Genomic DNA, 17,178 nt, shown 5'->3' with positions numbered 1-17,178 from the left:
AGATGAGGGGCTGGCCACTACAGAGGGATGCTTCCAGGGGACTGAGGGACCAAGGTATACCTATTGTTAACCTGAAAATCAAACATAGGAGTGGCAGAGTCCAGAGGAGATTGTTTGGGTGGCTAACCGGCTGGTGATGTCAGGGAGCTGACACCAAATTAAGCTCAAGCAAGTCTTCCTCTTGCTGGAGGCAGTGGGTAACAAGGTGACTCTCAATTCTCGGTACCCTGAAAACCACCACAGAAAAGAGTCCAGGAGAGCTGGCTGTATTTTAAAGAAGCCTTACTGAAGGCGCAGGAACAAACCATCCTGATGTGCAGAAAGAATAGCAAATACGGCAGGCAACCAGCTTGGCTTAACAGAGAAATCTTCAGTGAGCTTAAACACAAAGGAAGCTTACAAGAAGTGGAAACTTTGACAGATGACTAGGGAGGAGTATTAAAAAAAAAAAAGTGCTTGAGCATGCAAGGGTGTAATCAGGAAGGCCAAAGCACAATTGGAGTTGCAGCTAGCAAGGGATATGAAGGGTAACAGGAAGGGCTTCTACAGGTATGTTAGCAACAAGAAGGCGGCCAGGGAAAGTGTGGGCCCCTTACTGAATGGAGGAGGCAACCTAGTGACAGATGTGGGAAATGCTGAAGAACTCAATGTTTCTTTGCCTCAGTCTTCACGGACAAGGTCAACTCCCAGACGGCTGCACTGGGCAGAACAGTATGGGGAGGAGGTGAGCAGCCCTCAGTGGTGAAAGAACAGGTTAAGGACTATTTAGAAAAGCTGGACATGCACAAGTCCATGGGTCCGGATCTAATGCATCTGAGGGTGCTGAGGGAGTTGGTTGAATGTGATTGCAGAACCATTGGACGTTATCTTTGAAAACTCAGGGTGATTAGGGGAGCCCCGGACGACTGGAAAAAGGCTAATGTAGTGCCCATCTTTTAAAAAAGGAAGAAGGAGAATCCGGGGAACTACAGACCAGTCAGCCTCACCTCAGTCCCTGGAAAAATCATGGAGCAGGTCCTCAAGGAATCAATTCTGAACCTCTTAGAGGAGAGGAAAGTGATCAGGAACAGTCAGCATGGATTCACCAAGGACTAGTCATGCCTAACTAATCTAATTGCCTTCTATGACGAGATAACTGGCTCTGTGGATGAGGGGAAAGCAGTGGACGTGCTGTTCCTTGACTTTAGCAAAGCTTTTGACACTCTCTCACAGGATTCTTGCCAGCAAGTTAAAGAAGTATGGGCTGGATGAATGGACTATAAGGTGGATAGACAGCTGGCTAGCTTGTCGGGCTCAATGGGTAGTGATCAATGGCTCCATGTCTAGTTGACAGCCGATATCAAGCAGAGTACCCCAGGGGTCGGTTCTGGGGCCAGTTTTGTTCAACATCTTCATTAATGATTTGGATGATGGGATGGATTGCACCCTCAGCAAGTTCGTGGATGACACTAAGCTGGGTGGAGAGGTAGATATGCTAGAGGGTAGGGACAGGGTTCAGAGTGACCTAGACTAATTGGAGGATTGGGCCAAAAGAAATCTGAGGTTCAACAAAGACAAGTGCAGAGTCCTGTACTTAGGATGGAGAATCCCATGCACTGCTACAGGCTGGGGACCAACTGGCTAAGCGACAGTTCTGCAGAAATGGATCTGGGGATTACAGTGGACAAGCAGCTGGATATGAGTCAACAGTGTGCCCTTGTTGCCAAGAAGGCTAACTGCATATTTGGCTGCATTAGTAGGAGCATTGCCAGAAGATTGAGGGATGTGATTATTCCCCTGTATTTGGCACTGGTGAGGCCACATCTGGAGTACTGTGTCCAGTTTTGGGGCCCTCATTACAGAAAGCATGTGAATAAATTGGAGAGAGTCCAGTGGAGGGCAATGAAAATGATTAGGGGGCTGGGGCACATGACTTATGAGGAGAGGCTGAGGGAACTGGGCTTATTTAGTCTGCAGAAGAGAAGAGTGAGGGGGGATTTGATAGCAGCCTTCAACTAGCTGAAGGGGGGGTCCCAGGAGGATGGAGCTAGGCTGTTCTCAGTGGTGGCAGTTGACAGAACAAAGAGCAATGGTCTCAAGTTGCACTGGGGGAGATCTAGGCTGGACATTAGAAAACACTATTTCACTAGGAGGGTAGTGAAGCCCTGGAATGGGTTACCTAGGGAGGTGGTGGAATCTCCATCCTTAGAGGTTTTTAAGGTGTGAAAGTAGAATGAATTATATTGAAATTATAATTCATTAAAGAAATGCTACTTGAAGGGTTTGTTGAAATATAGTTGTCAGGAAGAGAAACATTAAGGAGTGTGAGACAATGGGTCCTCAAACTAATTAACTTAGAGCTCCTTCTGAGCTAGGAGATTGGTAAACGTTAGTATGCAAATAAGATATATATGTATATTTGTCAGTTTCTGCTTTCTTTTGTCTCTTATGTTAAATTGGCTTTGGCTTAGCTGTAAAAATAAGTTATCTTGAGCCTCAGAGAGGGGCTCACATCTGGGTGCATTGGCAAAGCACTTTGATAATAAATAGAGTGGTCTGACAAATTATATGAGTCCTGAATCTGACTTTGACAATTTGGAGGTTCCACCGAGATGGCAACCGTCTTCACTGGGGCCGTGTGACTCCTGACTGTTCTTAGGATGGCCGCGGCAAGCTGGCACCTGGGCATTTGGCCCGAGCGGTCCTCCGCCAGAACGGAAGGGTACATGACCACAGTGACGTCTACGCTATCGAACCTGTTGGTTCCCACTCTGTTCTGGTAGGGATCCCGGGATCTGACATCAGGAATCTGGTCAGGTAATTATTTCTGTGTTTTGTCCGGACTGAGGACTGTCTTGTCTCTGTGTCTATCCGTCCCCCCTGTAGTGTGTTTCAGTCTGGGCGCCGTCTCCGTCCGGGGATTGGCTGACCAAAAGGTTCCTCTCCCCATGGTCTGAGTGAGTGAAATCTGCACAATCGCAGCCACACCGCGCCTTGGGTAAAACCCTTAGTGTGAAAGCAAGGGTGATTGAGGCAGTAGCCTGTGGGCTCCTTTTGTGTGTTGCACCGGGCATCGCTCTGATGAACCAGACTTTCCTTCTTGTGTGATTGGTGTGTAAAGTCGTCTTGTATGGGTAACCAGATGTCTAAGTTGGGACAGTTCCCTAAAGGAATGCCGGCTCAGTTTATGTATTTTAGGAAGAGTCCGGACTCCTGTAAATTTCTGGAAAAATGGTCTAGGCTAAGGGGGTCAGGTAGAGTGGCTACTACCACCACTACGCTTCTGTCCCCAGAAGCCTTTACAGCTATTCTGAGGGAAAATGGGCCCTTTTCCCACAGAAATGGTCTATAAGGGACTGCTGCAGGCAGAGAGAGAATCTGATCAAAATTATTTGACTATTGGGTAATATAATCAAAATCACTAAAGGATATAAGGGGTTTCTATTGGAACTTAACTTGGCTGCTCCTGGTTGTGTCTAGTTGTACAAGATGCAAGTGTAATCGGGGTACAGTTGTGTAAAAGAGTAAGCAAGGGATGTTAGACAAAAGAGAATTTTGTGTGTGTGTGTATAGCGCTAAAATCTGAAGCTGTGTCTCTGCTATTATCTGAGAATAAATTTATAGCTTGGTACAGCAGAGAAACTATTGCAAACATGGTCTGTTGCACAAGAGGGGAAACTGAGGTACACTACCTCATGAATTTCATAAATGACCAGTGAGTGGGGTAATTCACTAGCCTGACTGTAGAACAGCCTGACTATAGAACAAAATAAGGAGAGCCTGGAGGTAATTCTTCTGTTTTTCCTGCAATTAGCAAGGAAATTTGTAAAAGAAAGTGGTATTATTATTAAGCAATAATCTGTCCCCACCGGGGGGGGGTGTGGAAATTGTTTCTTTTGTTTTTAGAGTCTACAAGCAAGCTGGCGCCAGCGGAAGAATAACTCAGAATACCATGGATCTATGTTTTGTGGTGTTTGTGGTGTTTGTCTTGTTGCTATCATTGCTGTGTTTTAATGAACAGAAAACCTCATGACATGGGTGGGAGATGTGTATGGGAATGCAAAAGGCTAACTCAGGAGAATCCTAAAATTCAGTGGCCACTGTTAGGATCTTGGGACAAAGACCAAGCAGACGTCTTAAAAGACAAACTCGACCAACCTACAACTAAATTGGCAAAAGGAGAGGTTGATTGTTTCATGCAGGGGTGGGAAGAGGCAAATCATAAGTGGACAGAATCAAAACTTGCCTCTCAAAGATTCTGGCTTCTGTCCCACCAGATGCAACTCATTTTACTGTTGTTGATTTGTGCTCTGCTTTCTTTTCTCTCCCGGTTCACCCTGACTCCCAGTTCCTGTTTGCCTTTTCTTACAAGGGGCAACAGTACACATGGACCACACTGCCCCAGGGGTATACTGAAAGTCAGTCATATTTTTCCCAAACATTAGCGCGAGACCTTGTTGACCTAGTTTTTCTGTCCAGGTCCACACTAGTCCAATATGTAGATGATCTACTCCTCTGTTCCCCTTCATTGTCTGTCTCTGAAACTGACTCTTTAGTGCTCCTTACTGCCCTAGCAAATAAGGCTCACAAAGCTTCCCGCTCTAAACTACAACTCTGTCAAGCTTCTGTCACATACCTTGGCTTTCTCCTCTCCCAGGGTTCCTGTGCACTTTCTCCCACCCACATCCAAGCTATCCTTAGCTTTCCCTGACCCCGCTCCCCACGCCAGGTCCGGAAGTTTTTAGGCATGGCTGGATTTTGCAGACAATGGATTCCCCAATATGCCTCCCTTGTAAAACCTCTCCAGCAACTCACTTGATTCTCTGTGCCTGACCCCATGCCGTGGCCCCCTGAGGCCAATTCTGCCTTTGTTTCCCTCAAACAGGGTTTGGCTTCTGCCCCTGCCGTAGGGCTGCCTGACTATTCTAAGCCTTTTATCCTTTTCTGCCACGAACAATCTGGGTGTGTGCTTGGAGTTCTCACTCAGATGCACGGAGAAAAGAACTGCCCAGTGGCTAATTTCTCTGCCACTTTAGACCCTGTTGCCCAAGGCTTACACCCCTGCCTGCGTGCTGTGGCTGCTGCAGCGTGCCTAGTCGAAATGTCTGATTCCCTTGTTCTCCACTCTCCTCTTACCCTCCTGGTCCCTCACTGACCTCACCCTGCTTCAAGACTCTGCCTCAGAAACCGAGAAAGAATCCTGGGTTCCCCAAGGTTGCTCTCTACATCCCAATTCCTTTTGGCGCTCGCCTACTGGCGCCTTTGTAGCCCCCTTTTCACTTTACCCATCTCTGGCCGCCTTGCTACACGGTGTTTTGCATGTCAGAAAAGAGGGGATGGTCTCTGCTGTAACTAAGACAGGATGGTGGACCCCCCATTTTAGCTCTTTTGCAGACCGCCACTGTGCAGCTTGTACCACAAAGCCATAATATTGGTTTTGTAAAAGTGGCCCAGGGGTTCCAGGGCCTGCCTCAAGCACCGTTCTTGCACAAATGCCTAAGTGTCGACAATATGAATTTATATTGGCTATGGTATGTTTATTCTCTGGTTGGATTGAAGCCTTTCCTTGTCGCAAGGCTGACTCACTGTCTGTTGACAAATGTTTGTTTAAATCATATTATGCCTGCCAAGGGAATTCCTGCTACTCTGTCCAGTGATCAGGGTACACATTTTACTGGACAACTTGTTCAACACCTGGACCGTATGTTGCATATCAAACACCTGTTGCACTGTTCCTACCACCCACAGAGTGCAGGTGCAGTTGAAAGATGAAATAGTGTACTTAAGCCTATGCGAGCTATGACTCCCGTTCCAGATTTGAACTTGACTCACAGTGTGCTCCTTCAGTATTGCAAGGGACTAATGCAAGCTGTAAGTCACTTCCATTCACAGGTTCGAGTCGCCTGGCCCACGGAACCCACCTCCGACGCTTGCCACAACCTCGAGCCAGGTGATTGGATCTATGTATGGCGCCACCATCGAAAGCACGCCTTGGAGCCCCAGCGGAAGGGTCCTCATCAGGTCCTGCTCACTACACAGACAGCTGTTAGACTATCTGGCATCGCAGCATGGATACATGCTTCAGTGTAAAAAGGCACCATCCCCAGAGAACCAATCATCACCTCAGGACAACGCAGAGTCAATTTTGACTCCAGAAGAAGATGTAGAGGAACAGTCTGCAATACCTTACAATCTATGCTCTCGTAAGGGTTACCAGAAGCAGACTCTGTTCCTCGGCTGCTGGTATCTTATGGTCTGGGGAGACCACAATGACAATTCTTTTATCCAGCAGCAGGTGTGGATAGCTCAGACTCTTAATATTTCTAATTGCTGGGTCTGCAGCCACATCCCAGCCCACTCTCAAACTGGCATTCCTGACTGGCTATCCCACTCAAGTCCCCAGACCTCACTGGAGGGCCTTGTCCGTTTAACAAAATATGGATCAGCAATGACACTTGGGAAGCGGTGGGAATAAATGCAACTAAATGGATAAGTGTGGTGGAGGGAAAAGGTCATTGGTGTTGGGTGTGTAATGGGACAGGGCTGGATCTGGGGAAAAGCCGTTGCCTTCAGCATATTGTGGCCAATGGTGTATGGGATTATTCAAACAAAACTAAAAAGTGGCGGGCCGGGTATAGAGATATGAATTTTTTCTCAACCCGGGATCAAACAGAGAAATCAATCTCATGTTCCCCCTACAGTAACCTACAGAAAACAATACAATCTTTCAATGTTATGCAAATAACACCACTCCTCATAAGGAGAATTACCCTGTACGCTTTGGGGGATACTACTCCTACTTTGCAAACACCTATATGACAAATGGGTGCAACCAACCCTTCCTGGCCTTAATAGGCCATCACTGGGTGTGTGGGACCAGAGCTTATACCGAACTAACAGCTAATTGGTCAGGAATCTATTATCCCCCCCGACTCTTCCCACAATTCTGAGTGCTAGGAACCTTCCCTCAAGAACGCCTCCGCAATTTCAGGCGAAAAAGAAGGGACTTAACAGATGCCCAACGGCACGTAAATAACATAAGCCCCTTAACCTGGGAAGAGGCCATTGGCAGTTCCTTAATACCATTAGGGGGAGTAATACACCATACAAAAAGGCTCCTAAGGTTACAAGCAGTAGTTGAAATAATGGCAAATGAAACCGGACAAAGTTTAAGAGCCCTGGCCAAAGAAACAGGGGCAATCCGACAGATGGCCCTCCAAAACCGTCAGGCATTGGACATAGTGCTGGCAGCAAAAGGATTTGTTCTAAGTGGCTAGCACGATCTATTACCTCATTGGTGTTGTCTGGTATATACACACACAGCAGTCTTTTCCAATGAGAGCACAAGTCCCTCCTTTTGTGATTATGACACTTGTTGCCAAGAATACAGCTGTTAACCCATGTATTCTGATCAAATTTCAAACTAGGTAATTACATTTTGTTTACCTAAATCCCTGCTCTAGTTTCAACTGGGCACAGTATTTTTTCATTTTGTGTCCTAACCTGTTGTTTAAGATAACTGTAGTCCATCTCATAGACAAATACATTTCAAAAGGTACTAAATTTAGTTTCCTACTGGTGTTACTTTGTGTCACAGATCAGGAAAATCAATACAGAGACTGTTGGTTTCACAATGTTGTGTGAGAAATACTTTAAAGCATTAATATTTCAAGTTTGACGTGACTTAAAATGATAAAGTAATCAGGAATATAAGAACAATTTATACTTGAATATTAATATGCATTTAGTTAAAGTTATATAGTTGTTAATATTTTGTATGTATTCATGTGAGCCCTTACTTTTTAAGGGGAAATGCTTGTTCAAAGACATTAAATTGTAAGCAACAGGACTGTAACATTTTATTCTTTACTCCTAGTTAATTCTAGCATAAATATGATTTCTTATTTAACTATTACCTAAGAGGAAACTCGAGGAACCAAAGACAATAACCTCATAATGAGCCCACTGAAGAAGCACTAGTTTGGAGTATTTATGGAAGCCATTTTCACTCTTTCAGGCTAAAAAACTAATGAAAAATGATGATGCATGACTGTTTAAAGTTAATCTTAAAATACAATACATTAAATCTTGGAATCAGCAGGGAGGCTAGTCAAATGGAAATAACTAATATTGGAAAAAAGATTATTCAAACCTACTTGTGTTCTTATATTACACACACACACGTATGATTATAGACATTTTTATGACTGCACTAATGGAAAAAATATAATTTCAATAGATACAGAAAGTCAACCAAGACACAAGGTGATTGAGATCTTTAGTCATGTTACAAATTACATTAAGCTTTTAAAGAAAGATTATTATTTAGCTAATTCCCCACTGAATCTATTGTTTATGGGACATCAGCAAAGTGATATGTCTAGAAGATATACTACAGACTGTGTACCACTAGAGTGATGCAACCCTGAGGGTACAGAGGTCAATGAATACTTGCAAAGTAATCTTTAGTGTGTAGACAACGGAAAAAGAACATTTCAAAACAAAAATATAAAATGTACTTATAATCAGAGAAGTGTGTATAAAGCAGACTTTAGGCAGTTCAGTATTTCTTCCTTCTCAACGGCCATCAGTTGTTTTCTCTGCTTATAACTAAAGAGAGATTATTTTTTCCTAACTCTAGCTCTGCAAATTCTATGTGGGAAATTTTCAAACAAGCACCTTTGTGCTTTTCTCCCACACTGCCCCTCGAGCTTGGGAGAAGCTCCTTGTAAACATCCACAAAACTAACTCCTTATCCTCCTCTGCCAGGAAGCCTACAAAACTTGACCAATCAATAGACTGCTAACGTGCTGAAACCACAGTCTAACATGCTAACGGATATTGTCTCATTATTTCCCCCCAATCTGGGTGTATCCATCTTTTGTCTTATACTTAGATTGTAAGCTGTTTGGGGCAGGGACTTTTTTGTTCTATGTTGGTTCAGCACATAGCACAATAGGGTCCTGGTCCATGACTGGGGCTCCTAAGTGCTACAATAATATAAATAATAAAATCAGATTATTCTTTCTACCTTTTACCTTATCACCGGTAATAAAGATTCTACAATGAGAACTAAGCAGAGACATTGGAAAAGGTGAGCAAGGCACAATGCAATCCAGCTCATTTTTCCATAGAGATAAATAGATCTGGTTTTCAAACAAGCTTAATTCATCCCATTCCTGATTTTCATTAAATGTCTCCAAAAGTGGAATGCTCCAAAACAGTGATATTTGTTGCTGTCTGAATCTCTAACAAACTGTTCTTTGATGCACTTTGAACATCATTCAATCTTAACCCATTCAGCATTGCATGTAAATTCTGTAGACAGAGGTAAAAAATAAATAACACTAAAAGATATTGTAAAGTATATAGTATTACACACAAGACAGAGAAATGGCCACAGTGCGTGTATGACAATAGCCACAACAGCATGTGCATTAATAAGCTATTAGTAAATGGCTTAGGTGTGAAATATGAGGCAAGATCTTTCAACCACCTGAGAAGGGCATCAATTCCTGCACATGCTGGTGTGGCTTATGTATGACTCCTTCATTTTATATTTCACTATTTTAAAAGCCTTTTTAAAAACTTAAATTTTCAGCCTACAAGCCAGTCATTCATTGGTGATACAATGTAACATTTCTGAAATCCATTCTTGTACGAGCAGGACCTTTTATAACTTCCATTGGTGTGTCATTCATAAAGTTGTACAAGATCATTAGAGACAGTGGAATTTCATTTATCTTAGGGGAAAGAACACAGGTTTCTATAAAAAGGAAAAAATGTGTGCAAATTCAGCCAAGTTTTGCAAGCCCCTGTAATGGTTCAGGAGGTTCACAAAATCTCCAATGACATAGGATTCACCCATCCCTATATCTGTACCTGATGCATAGAAAATATTTTAAAAATTAAACCTATATGATCTTCATCTGAACCAGATTTGGATAAAAGATTTTGATATAATTTATATTTGATCCAGACAAAAGTTCTGACCATGAATAGTGTAAATGTAAATATAGCAGTTTTTGTAAGATGCAGATTCTACATTTTTAGTTACCTTTCTGTGCCATGAGGCAAAACTCTTCTTGAAGTTTGATGTACTCCATGGAGCATTCCAAGGGGTCAGCTACCTGGCTTGGGGGAGTCTGAAATTCGATGTCTGCACAAAGATTGGGGTTGGATGAGTGCAGGCGAACTGGTGACATTGTAGCACTGAAAGGGACCTATGGGGAGATTCAACAACAAAAATAGCTACTGTATAGGACTGTATCCACCTTCCACAGAATACACTGAATAAAAACATTACACACTTTATTCACAGAACAAAACACAATAGTTTCACTGTGAGAGATTTAAAAAATTATGAGAATATAAATCTTTTAGTATCTCAAGTTTCAGTAGTTGTACAAAATTCACCAGGTCTCTTAAAATCCTTCATTGAAACATAGACAAGTGATAGAGAGAGGGAGGGGTGATAGCTAACGTGAGAGACAAAGATGCACTTTAGCTCTAACTATAGCATTTACACTAACATAGCATTTCATAAGATTTGCAGAGCGCTGGAAAATTAAACCACTAATGTTGCTTTACATTCTGACCTTTGGTATCCTATAAAGAATGATTTGGTGGTCATAATGCCAACATTTTAAATGTATTAGTTTCTCGATCAACCTGGAAATGTGGCTAAATATTCCCACAGAGAATATTATTTGCATACTTTGAAGAGTGTTGGTAAACCCTGAGATTATTATTCAGTTCACTGAAATTCACTGTATAAATCATCTGCAGATCACACAATATAGAAAATCATGTAGGTTCTTTTTGTGTATGAATACTCTTTTTAACGAACAAAAAACCCCTCATTTTCATTTGAAGCACATCTACTATAAAATTCAGTAAAAGAGATATTTTACCAAGTCATATTAAGTCTCTTGTATCAAACAGAACAAATATGCTTCTTTTAATTTATTATATATTTCCACTTTTCTTTCTCCCTCTGTATTTTTGCATATATAGTAAATGTGTGCATATATGTTTGTGTATTATATTTACAATGTAGAGATATGTAACATTTGTATATTATATAGTTGCATATATAATGCATGTGAAAAATCTCTATATACATATATAGAGAGAATACTTTATTTATGTTGTATTACATTATATACACACATTTTTATATATACATATATATAAACATCTGATTCCTGGAGCCCAATTTTCAAACTTGAGTGTCAAAGTTAAGGCATTTAGAATCATATTTTGGCACTCAGATAAGAGTTAAACACTTAAATATCTATTTTAGGTGTTCATGCATTGATTAGATTCCTCAAATGCAGAAGATGAAAACCCACATTCCAGAGTGTAATTTATGTATCCAAATATGAAAAATGGGCCCAAAATATAGGTTGTTTTCTGAAACTTCCTACAGAGGAGCAGGCAATATAAAAAGTCATATTACTATAGACTTTATCAACAGATTAGTTAAACTACCATAACACTAGCAATGGATCCTTAGTTTGTTAACTTGATTAGCTGACTGGGTTGGACAACAGCTTTTTTGATCTTTTTAGGGAACTGTGCCCAATCACTATACATTATATGTTTCTCACTCCCTGGTGGAATCCTTAAATAACTTTATCACATTTCATTCCACCCCTTGGTACACTATATCAGCCTATCTTCCTTCATTCACTCTTCCTAGATTTCCAAGTATCTACTGTGTGCAAAATAATGGTCTTGTAACACCTGTCTACTGCAAATTTAATTTCTCCTCTAAGCTCCTTTCACGTGTTCTTATTTTTAACTACGCAAGCAAAGACAATTTTTCATCTGATTTTATTTTTAGGCTCACATAATGAACGATTTCTTTATTAACAGGGAACACAAAACAATCCCCTTTCTCCAGCAAACTGCAGAACTATCACAATCCATTCAGCAACCTTCCGTTTTGTACTATGCTAACACCACTTCTCTCAACAGTCAACCAGAACTTCCCTATTTTACAAAGAGAGTCGGACAGTCGCGCTTCTTTTACAAAGCCTTTCATTTCTTAGGTCAGAGAACATAGTTGCAGAATCTCCTTGCTAAGAATTCTGTCAACCTATAATCACTCAAGCCCACCAGATGCTAGTATCCTCACAACAGAGAAAATAATGTAAATTAATCTCAAAGGCTTTACCACCTAGAGCTTAGAAAAATGTACAAGGCACACATTGGCTATTAAGTTCCATCATAGACTGAGCAATTACACCCTAGAACAGGTGTAATTTTTTCTCAATTTTTTCCATTCTGTGGCCCCGTTACAGGAGATAAAAGGTTCAGGGCACCCATCCCATCTACTAGAAAGAAAGGAAAAGTAGCAATCTCACTGGATCTCTTCATGACCCCAAGTTCAGAACCCCAACTCTAGAGCCTTGTACTTCAACTGGTCAGGCTGAAAAACTAGATATAAAAACAGGACCCTGTTGAAAACCAGATAATACATCTGAAATGAGGCTTCCTGGGTAAATAACATTTTAAAATGTCTCCTAGAATCAGCATTTGCATTTTTACAAGCATTTATAATCACACACTTTGCAGGAAATACCCATTTACATGAAAAAAATAAGTAGACACTTTGCTGACTGCTTGAGAGAACACTATACAGCAGTCAGAAATAAGGAAATAGCTGATTGACATGAACTCTGTTTCCTTCAGCAGAATTTCCAAGTTACTCTCAACAACAGATGAAAAAAACCACATTAAACCACATCTTTCATCCACTTTGGCTCCCAACAGACGAAGAAATACTGATTAAACTTTTCCTTATGTTTCTCATCACTAGCATCCTACACCTTACTCTCCAATTCCCCTCATAACTGGGCACATATTTGTTCATGGTCATTTCTGTTGTTATTTATCATGTATTCTACTTTTTCTCTTTGCCTTCTCCCACCTATCCCTCTACAGTTTTCCTCACTCTGCTAAACATAACTTCAAATCTATCCACATTTCCTTTAGATACTTTAACTCAAGGCTTGAAATAACCACTCAGCCACCATGAACAGTCATCCTTCCTGGGTAAGTACTGTCAGCTTTCGCAGAATCTAAGCTTTTATTGTCAAAGGTAAGATGTTCCTAGCCCATAGGGTTGGGAAGAGAACCCTCCACATGTGACCTGAATGTAACTGACACAGTGCTGTATTCCTCAGTCTGCACAAACAGCAGCTTCCGTGTCATGACTACTGTTGGGGTGAGCAGCTGCCACACTTAAGGTATGTCTGCTCGGCAATTAAAAACCCATGGCTTTCCCGTGCCTGCTGACTTTGACTCTTGGCGCTTGGGCTACAGGGTTGTTTAATTGCAGTGTAAGTGTCTGGGCTCAGGCTGGAGCCCGAGCTCTAGGATCCTGCGGGGTGGGAGGGTCCCAGAACTTTGTCCAGTTAGCAGCTCTCATTTCCATTTCCCAAACCCATATTTTGTGTGAAGCAGTCATATGACTAACAAAATGGAACAGAGATACTAGTGGTAGTAATATGACTTTTTGGGATTATGGAATGTAAACAAAAAGTGTTTCAAATGAAAAAAGCTTGCCTTATATAATTAAAATATGCAATGGCATAACACAAGGAAATTTCATGCTGGGCTTAATAACAAGCCACCTCACTTCTGCTTTCTTGGTGTGTGCTGTTTTCAGAATTCTTTGATGGGATTACATCCTAGAAATTTATGGTTGCTTTTTTATTATTTATATTGTATATGTATACAGAATATGCCATAAATACTGAGGGAACAGGGCCCGATTCTAATATCACTTACACTGGTATAAAGAAGAAGTAATTCCTTTCAAGACAATGGGGTTACACTGATATACACCTGATGTAAGTGATATGAGACCCAAGCTCATGAAATTTATTTTCACGCATCAGGGTTGACTTCATCTTTCACAAATGGCCTACCCAAAAGTGGGTAATGAGGACACCTGTAGAAAGTGCAGGTGATGTTCTCAGTATTGTTATTACATATTCAAGTTGTACAGCTTCCCATCTTTAAAACTATCCCTTGATTTTAAATCCACTCACTGTTGTAGCCACAGCTGCTGCTAGTCTCTGCCGGCGTCGTGTTGTGCTGAACTGGCCCTTCAGCGCTGGCCCTTCCTGACAGTGAAGGGGAGAAGAGATGGGAATAAAAAAAGAGAGGGGTAGGGAAGATGGGACATAGGAAGATGAAAAATGATCAGAGAAGGGAGAGGGGAAGTCTTTAACTGGATTTTAATTTCACTAACTTCACATGTTCTCATGCATGTATGCCTGGGGCTTAAATAGCTAGTTATTTTGCTAAAATTATCTCCAGAGTAGTTAGACTAATACGTACTCACTAATGCTGAAAAATAAATTCCATTAACATTTTTTCATCGTCATAATGCAGTTATGGGATAGCAAAACAAAATGATACTATGGAATGGCAGAAAACACAAAATAAGAACTTAATATTTTGGGTCATCTGACCATCTATTATATGAATTTTATAGAGAGCATTTAATTCTGTTTGTGTACGTGCACTATGGTTTGTAAACTAGAAGCTTATGCAGCAGAATCATGGAATGTACAAGTGTATACTTGAGAGGTTGTTTGTCAATCTAAACATTTCTCTGTGGACAGTTCTAGCTCTCTTTGATTTCTTTCTCCACGTTTATTTGTTCAGTTTCCCTCTATCCAGCCACTAAGCTCCTCAACCTCTAATTCCTCCTTCTTCATGTTAATGAATGATGCAGTACAAAATTTCCGTTCATTTCAGTTCTATTGTGGTTCTTCAGAACAAATTAAATTACCTCAGGGTGAAGCAAGAGCAATGAAAATGATTTTTTTGACTAACAAATACACTGTTACAGGTTCATTTGAGCCACTGGGGCATCTCACAAGGCAAGCTCCCTGAAGGCAACTGATGTCAAATTCAAGATGGCCACCTAGGCTTTAAATTACGCAAAAGTAAAACACCACAGTCTTCCGCTGAGTCAACCATAAAAGGATTGGTCATAGGTAGGCCTCTGACTAGACTAAGCTTTTTTCAGTTAAGGGAGGGGAGACTCTTTCTCCCCTGTCCCAGCCTACCCAAACTGCTTCCCAGAGGAGGATGCAGTCAGCCCTTTTATCTTGCCTGCTGGGCCCTGATTGGCTTCCACACCGTTCCGGCCTTTTTAGCTCCTGGAGGACCAATTCTCAGTGGTTCCACAAGCAACTGATCCTGGGTGGTGTCTCTCAACAGCTCCTGGAGGTCTAAATGTGCTTCTCTTTTTCCCCAAAAAGGACACCGGCTTTGGGCAGGCAAGGCAAGGGACATCAAATGCCTGGTATATACCCTGTCACATATTTTTATTTGCACTTCTGAATCCCTGATACTGAAAAGATTTATGCCCAGGTTCACTTTTTAACTGACTCTAAATGACTTTTTAAAATTCATACTGTTGACATAAAGTCAAGGACGTAATTTTTCAATGCAGTATAGCTGCATACCTGTCACAAAACATTCTCCTTTCATATTTACCTGCAAGTAATGCCATTTTGAGAAATCTCAACATTTTATAAGACTAGAAAATCTGATTTCTTGCCTAAAGATGTATTTTCTCCTCATGCACAATTCCCATTGTACATGTGAAAGAAAAGAATACATACACATACGTTCCTCCATACGTCTCCTCCCATTTCAGGCATTGGGGTATTTTTAGAACTATACACTTTTATGTATTCAAAATATAGCCTGGGCACCAAATAATTGTTTGAAATAATAAAACAAAAAGAACAACAACAGTCCAGATTGGTGGCCTGTGGACACTGCTATACATATGTATAGGACAACCTGTTCGAGAATTCATTCAAATCTTCCACTCCTTGAGCTCAGTAAAGTTCAGCTGGTATGTTATAAAGTGATGTGCATGGGAAGACAGCTGCTTCTAATACAGACTGGTTGATTCTAGTTGCAGCATTGATGGCACTGGGAAGGGGAAAAACCCTATTAATCAAATTTTTATTCCTACAGAGTAGTAATTGCCACAGCCACCATTTTATAGAACACCAGCACTAGGGAAAAAATCTCCTTCAGTGTAAGAAAGATTGTACTGATTGTAACACAGACTTTGTTCTATAGCAGAACCCCATCCTGTAAAAAAGAACCTCTGTTCTAAGTCCCGCCAGAAATAGCCTCTTATAATTTAGCTACGTGAGATACACGTACTGTGGTTCATAAAGAAAATGTGCGTTTTTTGCACGCAGGCTAAAATGTGAATGACCGACTTCATATGGCCTCAAGAATACATTACAAAGTGAGATAACACATGAAATCCCAGTAGCGAACCAGAACATGTAATATTAATCAGAAGGGGAGTCAAAGTAGTCTTTGGGGATGGAAGGGTCACTTTGCTTTGGTTCTACTGTTATGCTAAGAGCTTCATAACAGCAAGCTAACTCTCCAAGATGGCCTAGCACAGAGAATGTAGATAAATATTTTTGACTACCTTTAAAACAATTTTTATTAGTAAAACAAGCCTGCAATTTTATTATTTTGAGCTAAAAAAAAAAAGTCAACTTAAGAACACTAAAAATGGAACTCCAGTTACAAAACACAATCTTTTTTTCTTCTGAAAACCCTTAGCCTATCACGAGAATTACAAATTTACATTTTACTCATAACACAGAAAAAAGAATACAAAAACCAAGCTTCCCTGTACAAAAGTTCCATTAACAGAACGGCAAAAGGTAGATCAACCAGACTTTTGTGTTACATAATTTCATTTAGACAAATCTTGGAACATTTTGTACTTTATGGCCTGTTTCTGAACATCATTTCTCAGGCATGTAGCCCTTTATCCAAGAAGCATACCCACTGATTAAGTGCTAATCTCTGAAGTAAATGTATGCAGGTTTGGGCTGTTAATTTAACAAAAAAGGTCTTCAATCCTGCAAACATGCATATACATAACTTTACTCATAAGATTAGGCTCATTGTAGTCAGTGGGACTACTTGCGTGAGTGAAGTTAAGCATGTGTAGAAGTCTTTGAGAGACTGGGACATAAATTGATGAAAATGTATTAGCAGAAACTAAAGCAAGCAGCAAGACTTGCGTCCCAGGAAAAAAAACATGTGTTTTAATGTATACCTAGAGTGAATATTCCAGAAATATATGTTAGTAGGGAATACAACAAAAGCAATGTTATTTACAAA

General features: G+C 41.0%; 1 protein-coding gene across 11 annotated transcripts in view; it reads right to left on the bottom strand.

The window, feature by feature from the left end:
* OSBPL6 (oxysterol binding protein like 6) overlaps positions 1-17,178 on the bottom strand; it is a 199,747-nt gene that overhangs the window by 51,088 nt on the left and 131,481 nt on the right. For 7 of the 11 annotated variants that reach the window (XM_048869611.2, XM_048869609.2, XM_048869606.2 and 4 more), the window contains 2 exons: positions 14,043-14,117; positions 10,037-10,202 (listed from right to left, as the gene is read on the bottom strand). In XM_048869611.2, the coding sequence (XP_048725568.1) occupies positions 10,037-10,202; positions 14,043-14,117 (241 nt within the window). The remainder of the gene's footprint in view (positions 1-10,036; positions 10,203-14,042; positions 14,118-17,178) is intronic. The other 4 variants (XM_048869608.2, XM_048869613.2, XM_048869612.2 and 1 more) reach the window with 1 other exon arrangement.

This window comes from Caretta caretta, chromosome 11 (assembly GCF_965140235.1).
Source record: "Caretta caretta isolate rCarCar2 chromosome 11, rCarCar1.hap1, whole genome shotgun sequence".
NCBI classification, from domain to species: Eukaryota; Metazoa; Chordata; order Testudines; family Cheloniidae; genus Caretta; species Caretta caretta.
Note: the sequence above shows the minus strand (reverse complement) of the source record. Positions and strands in the feature narration are given on the sequence as shown.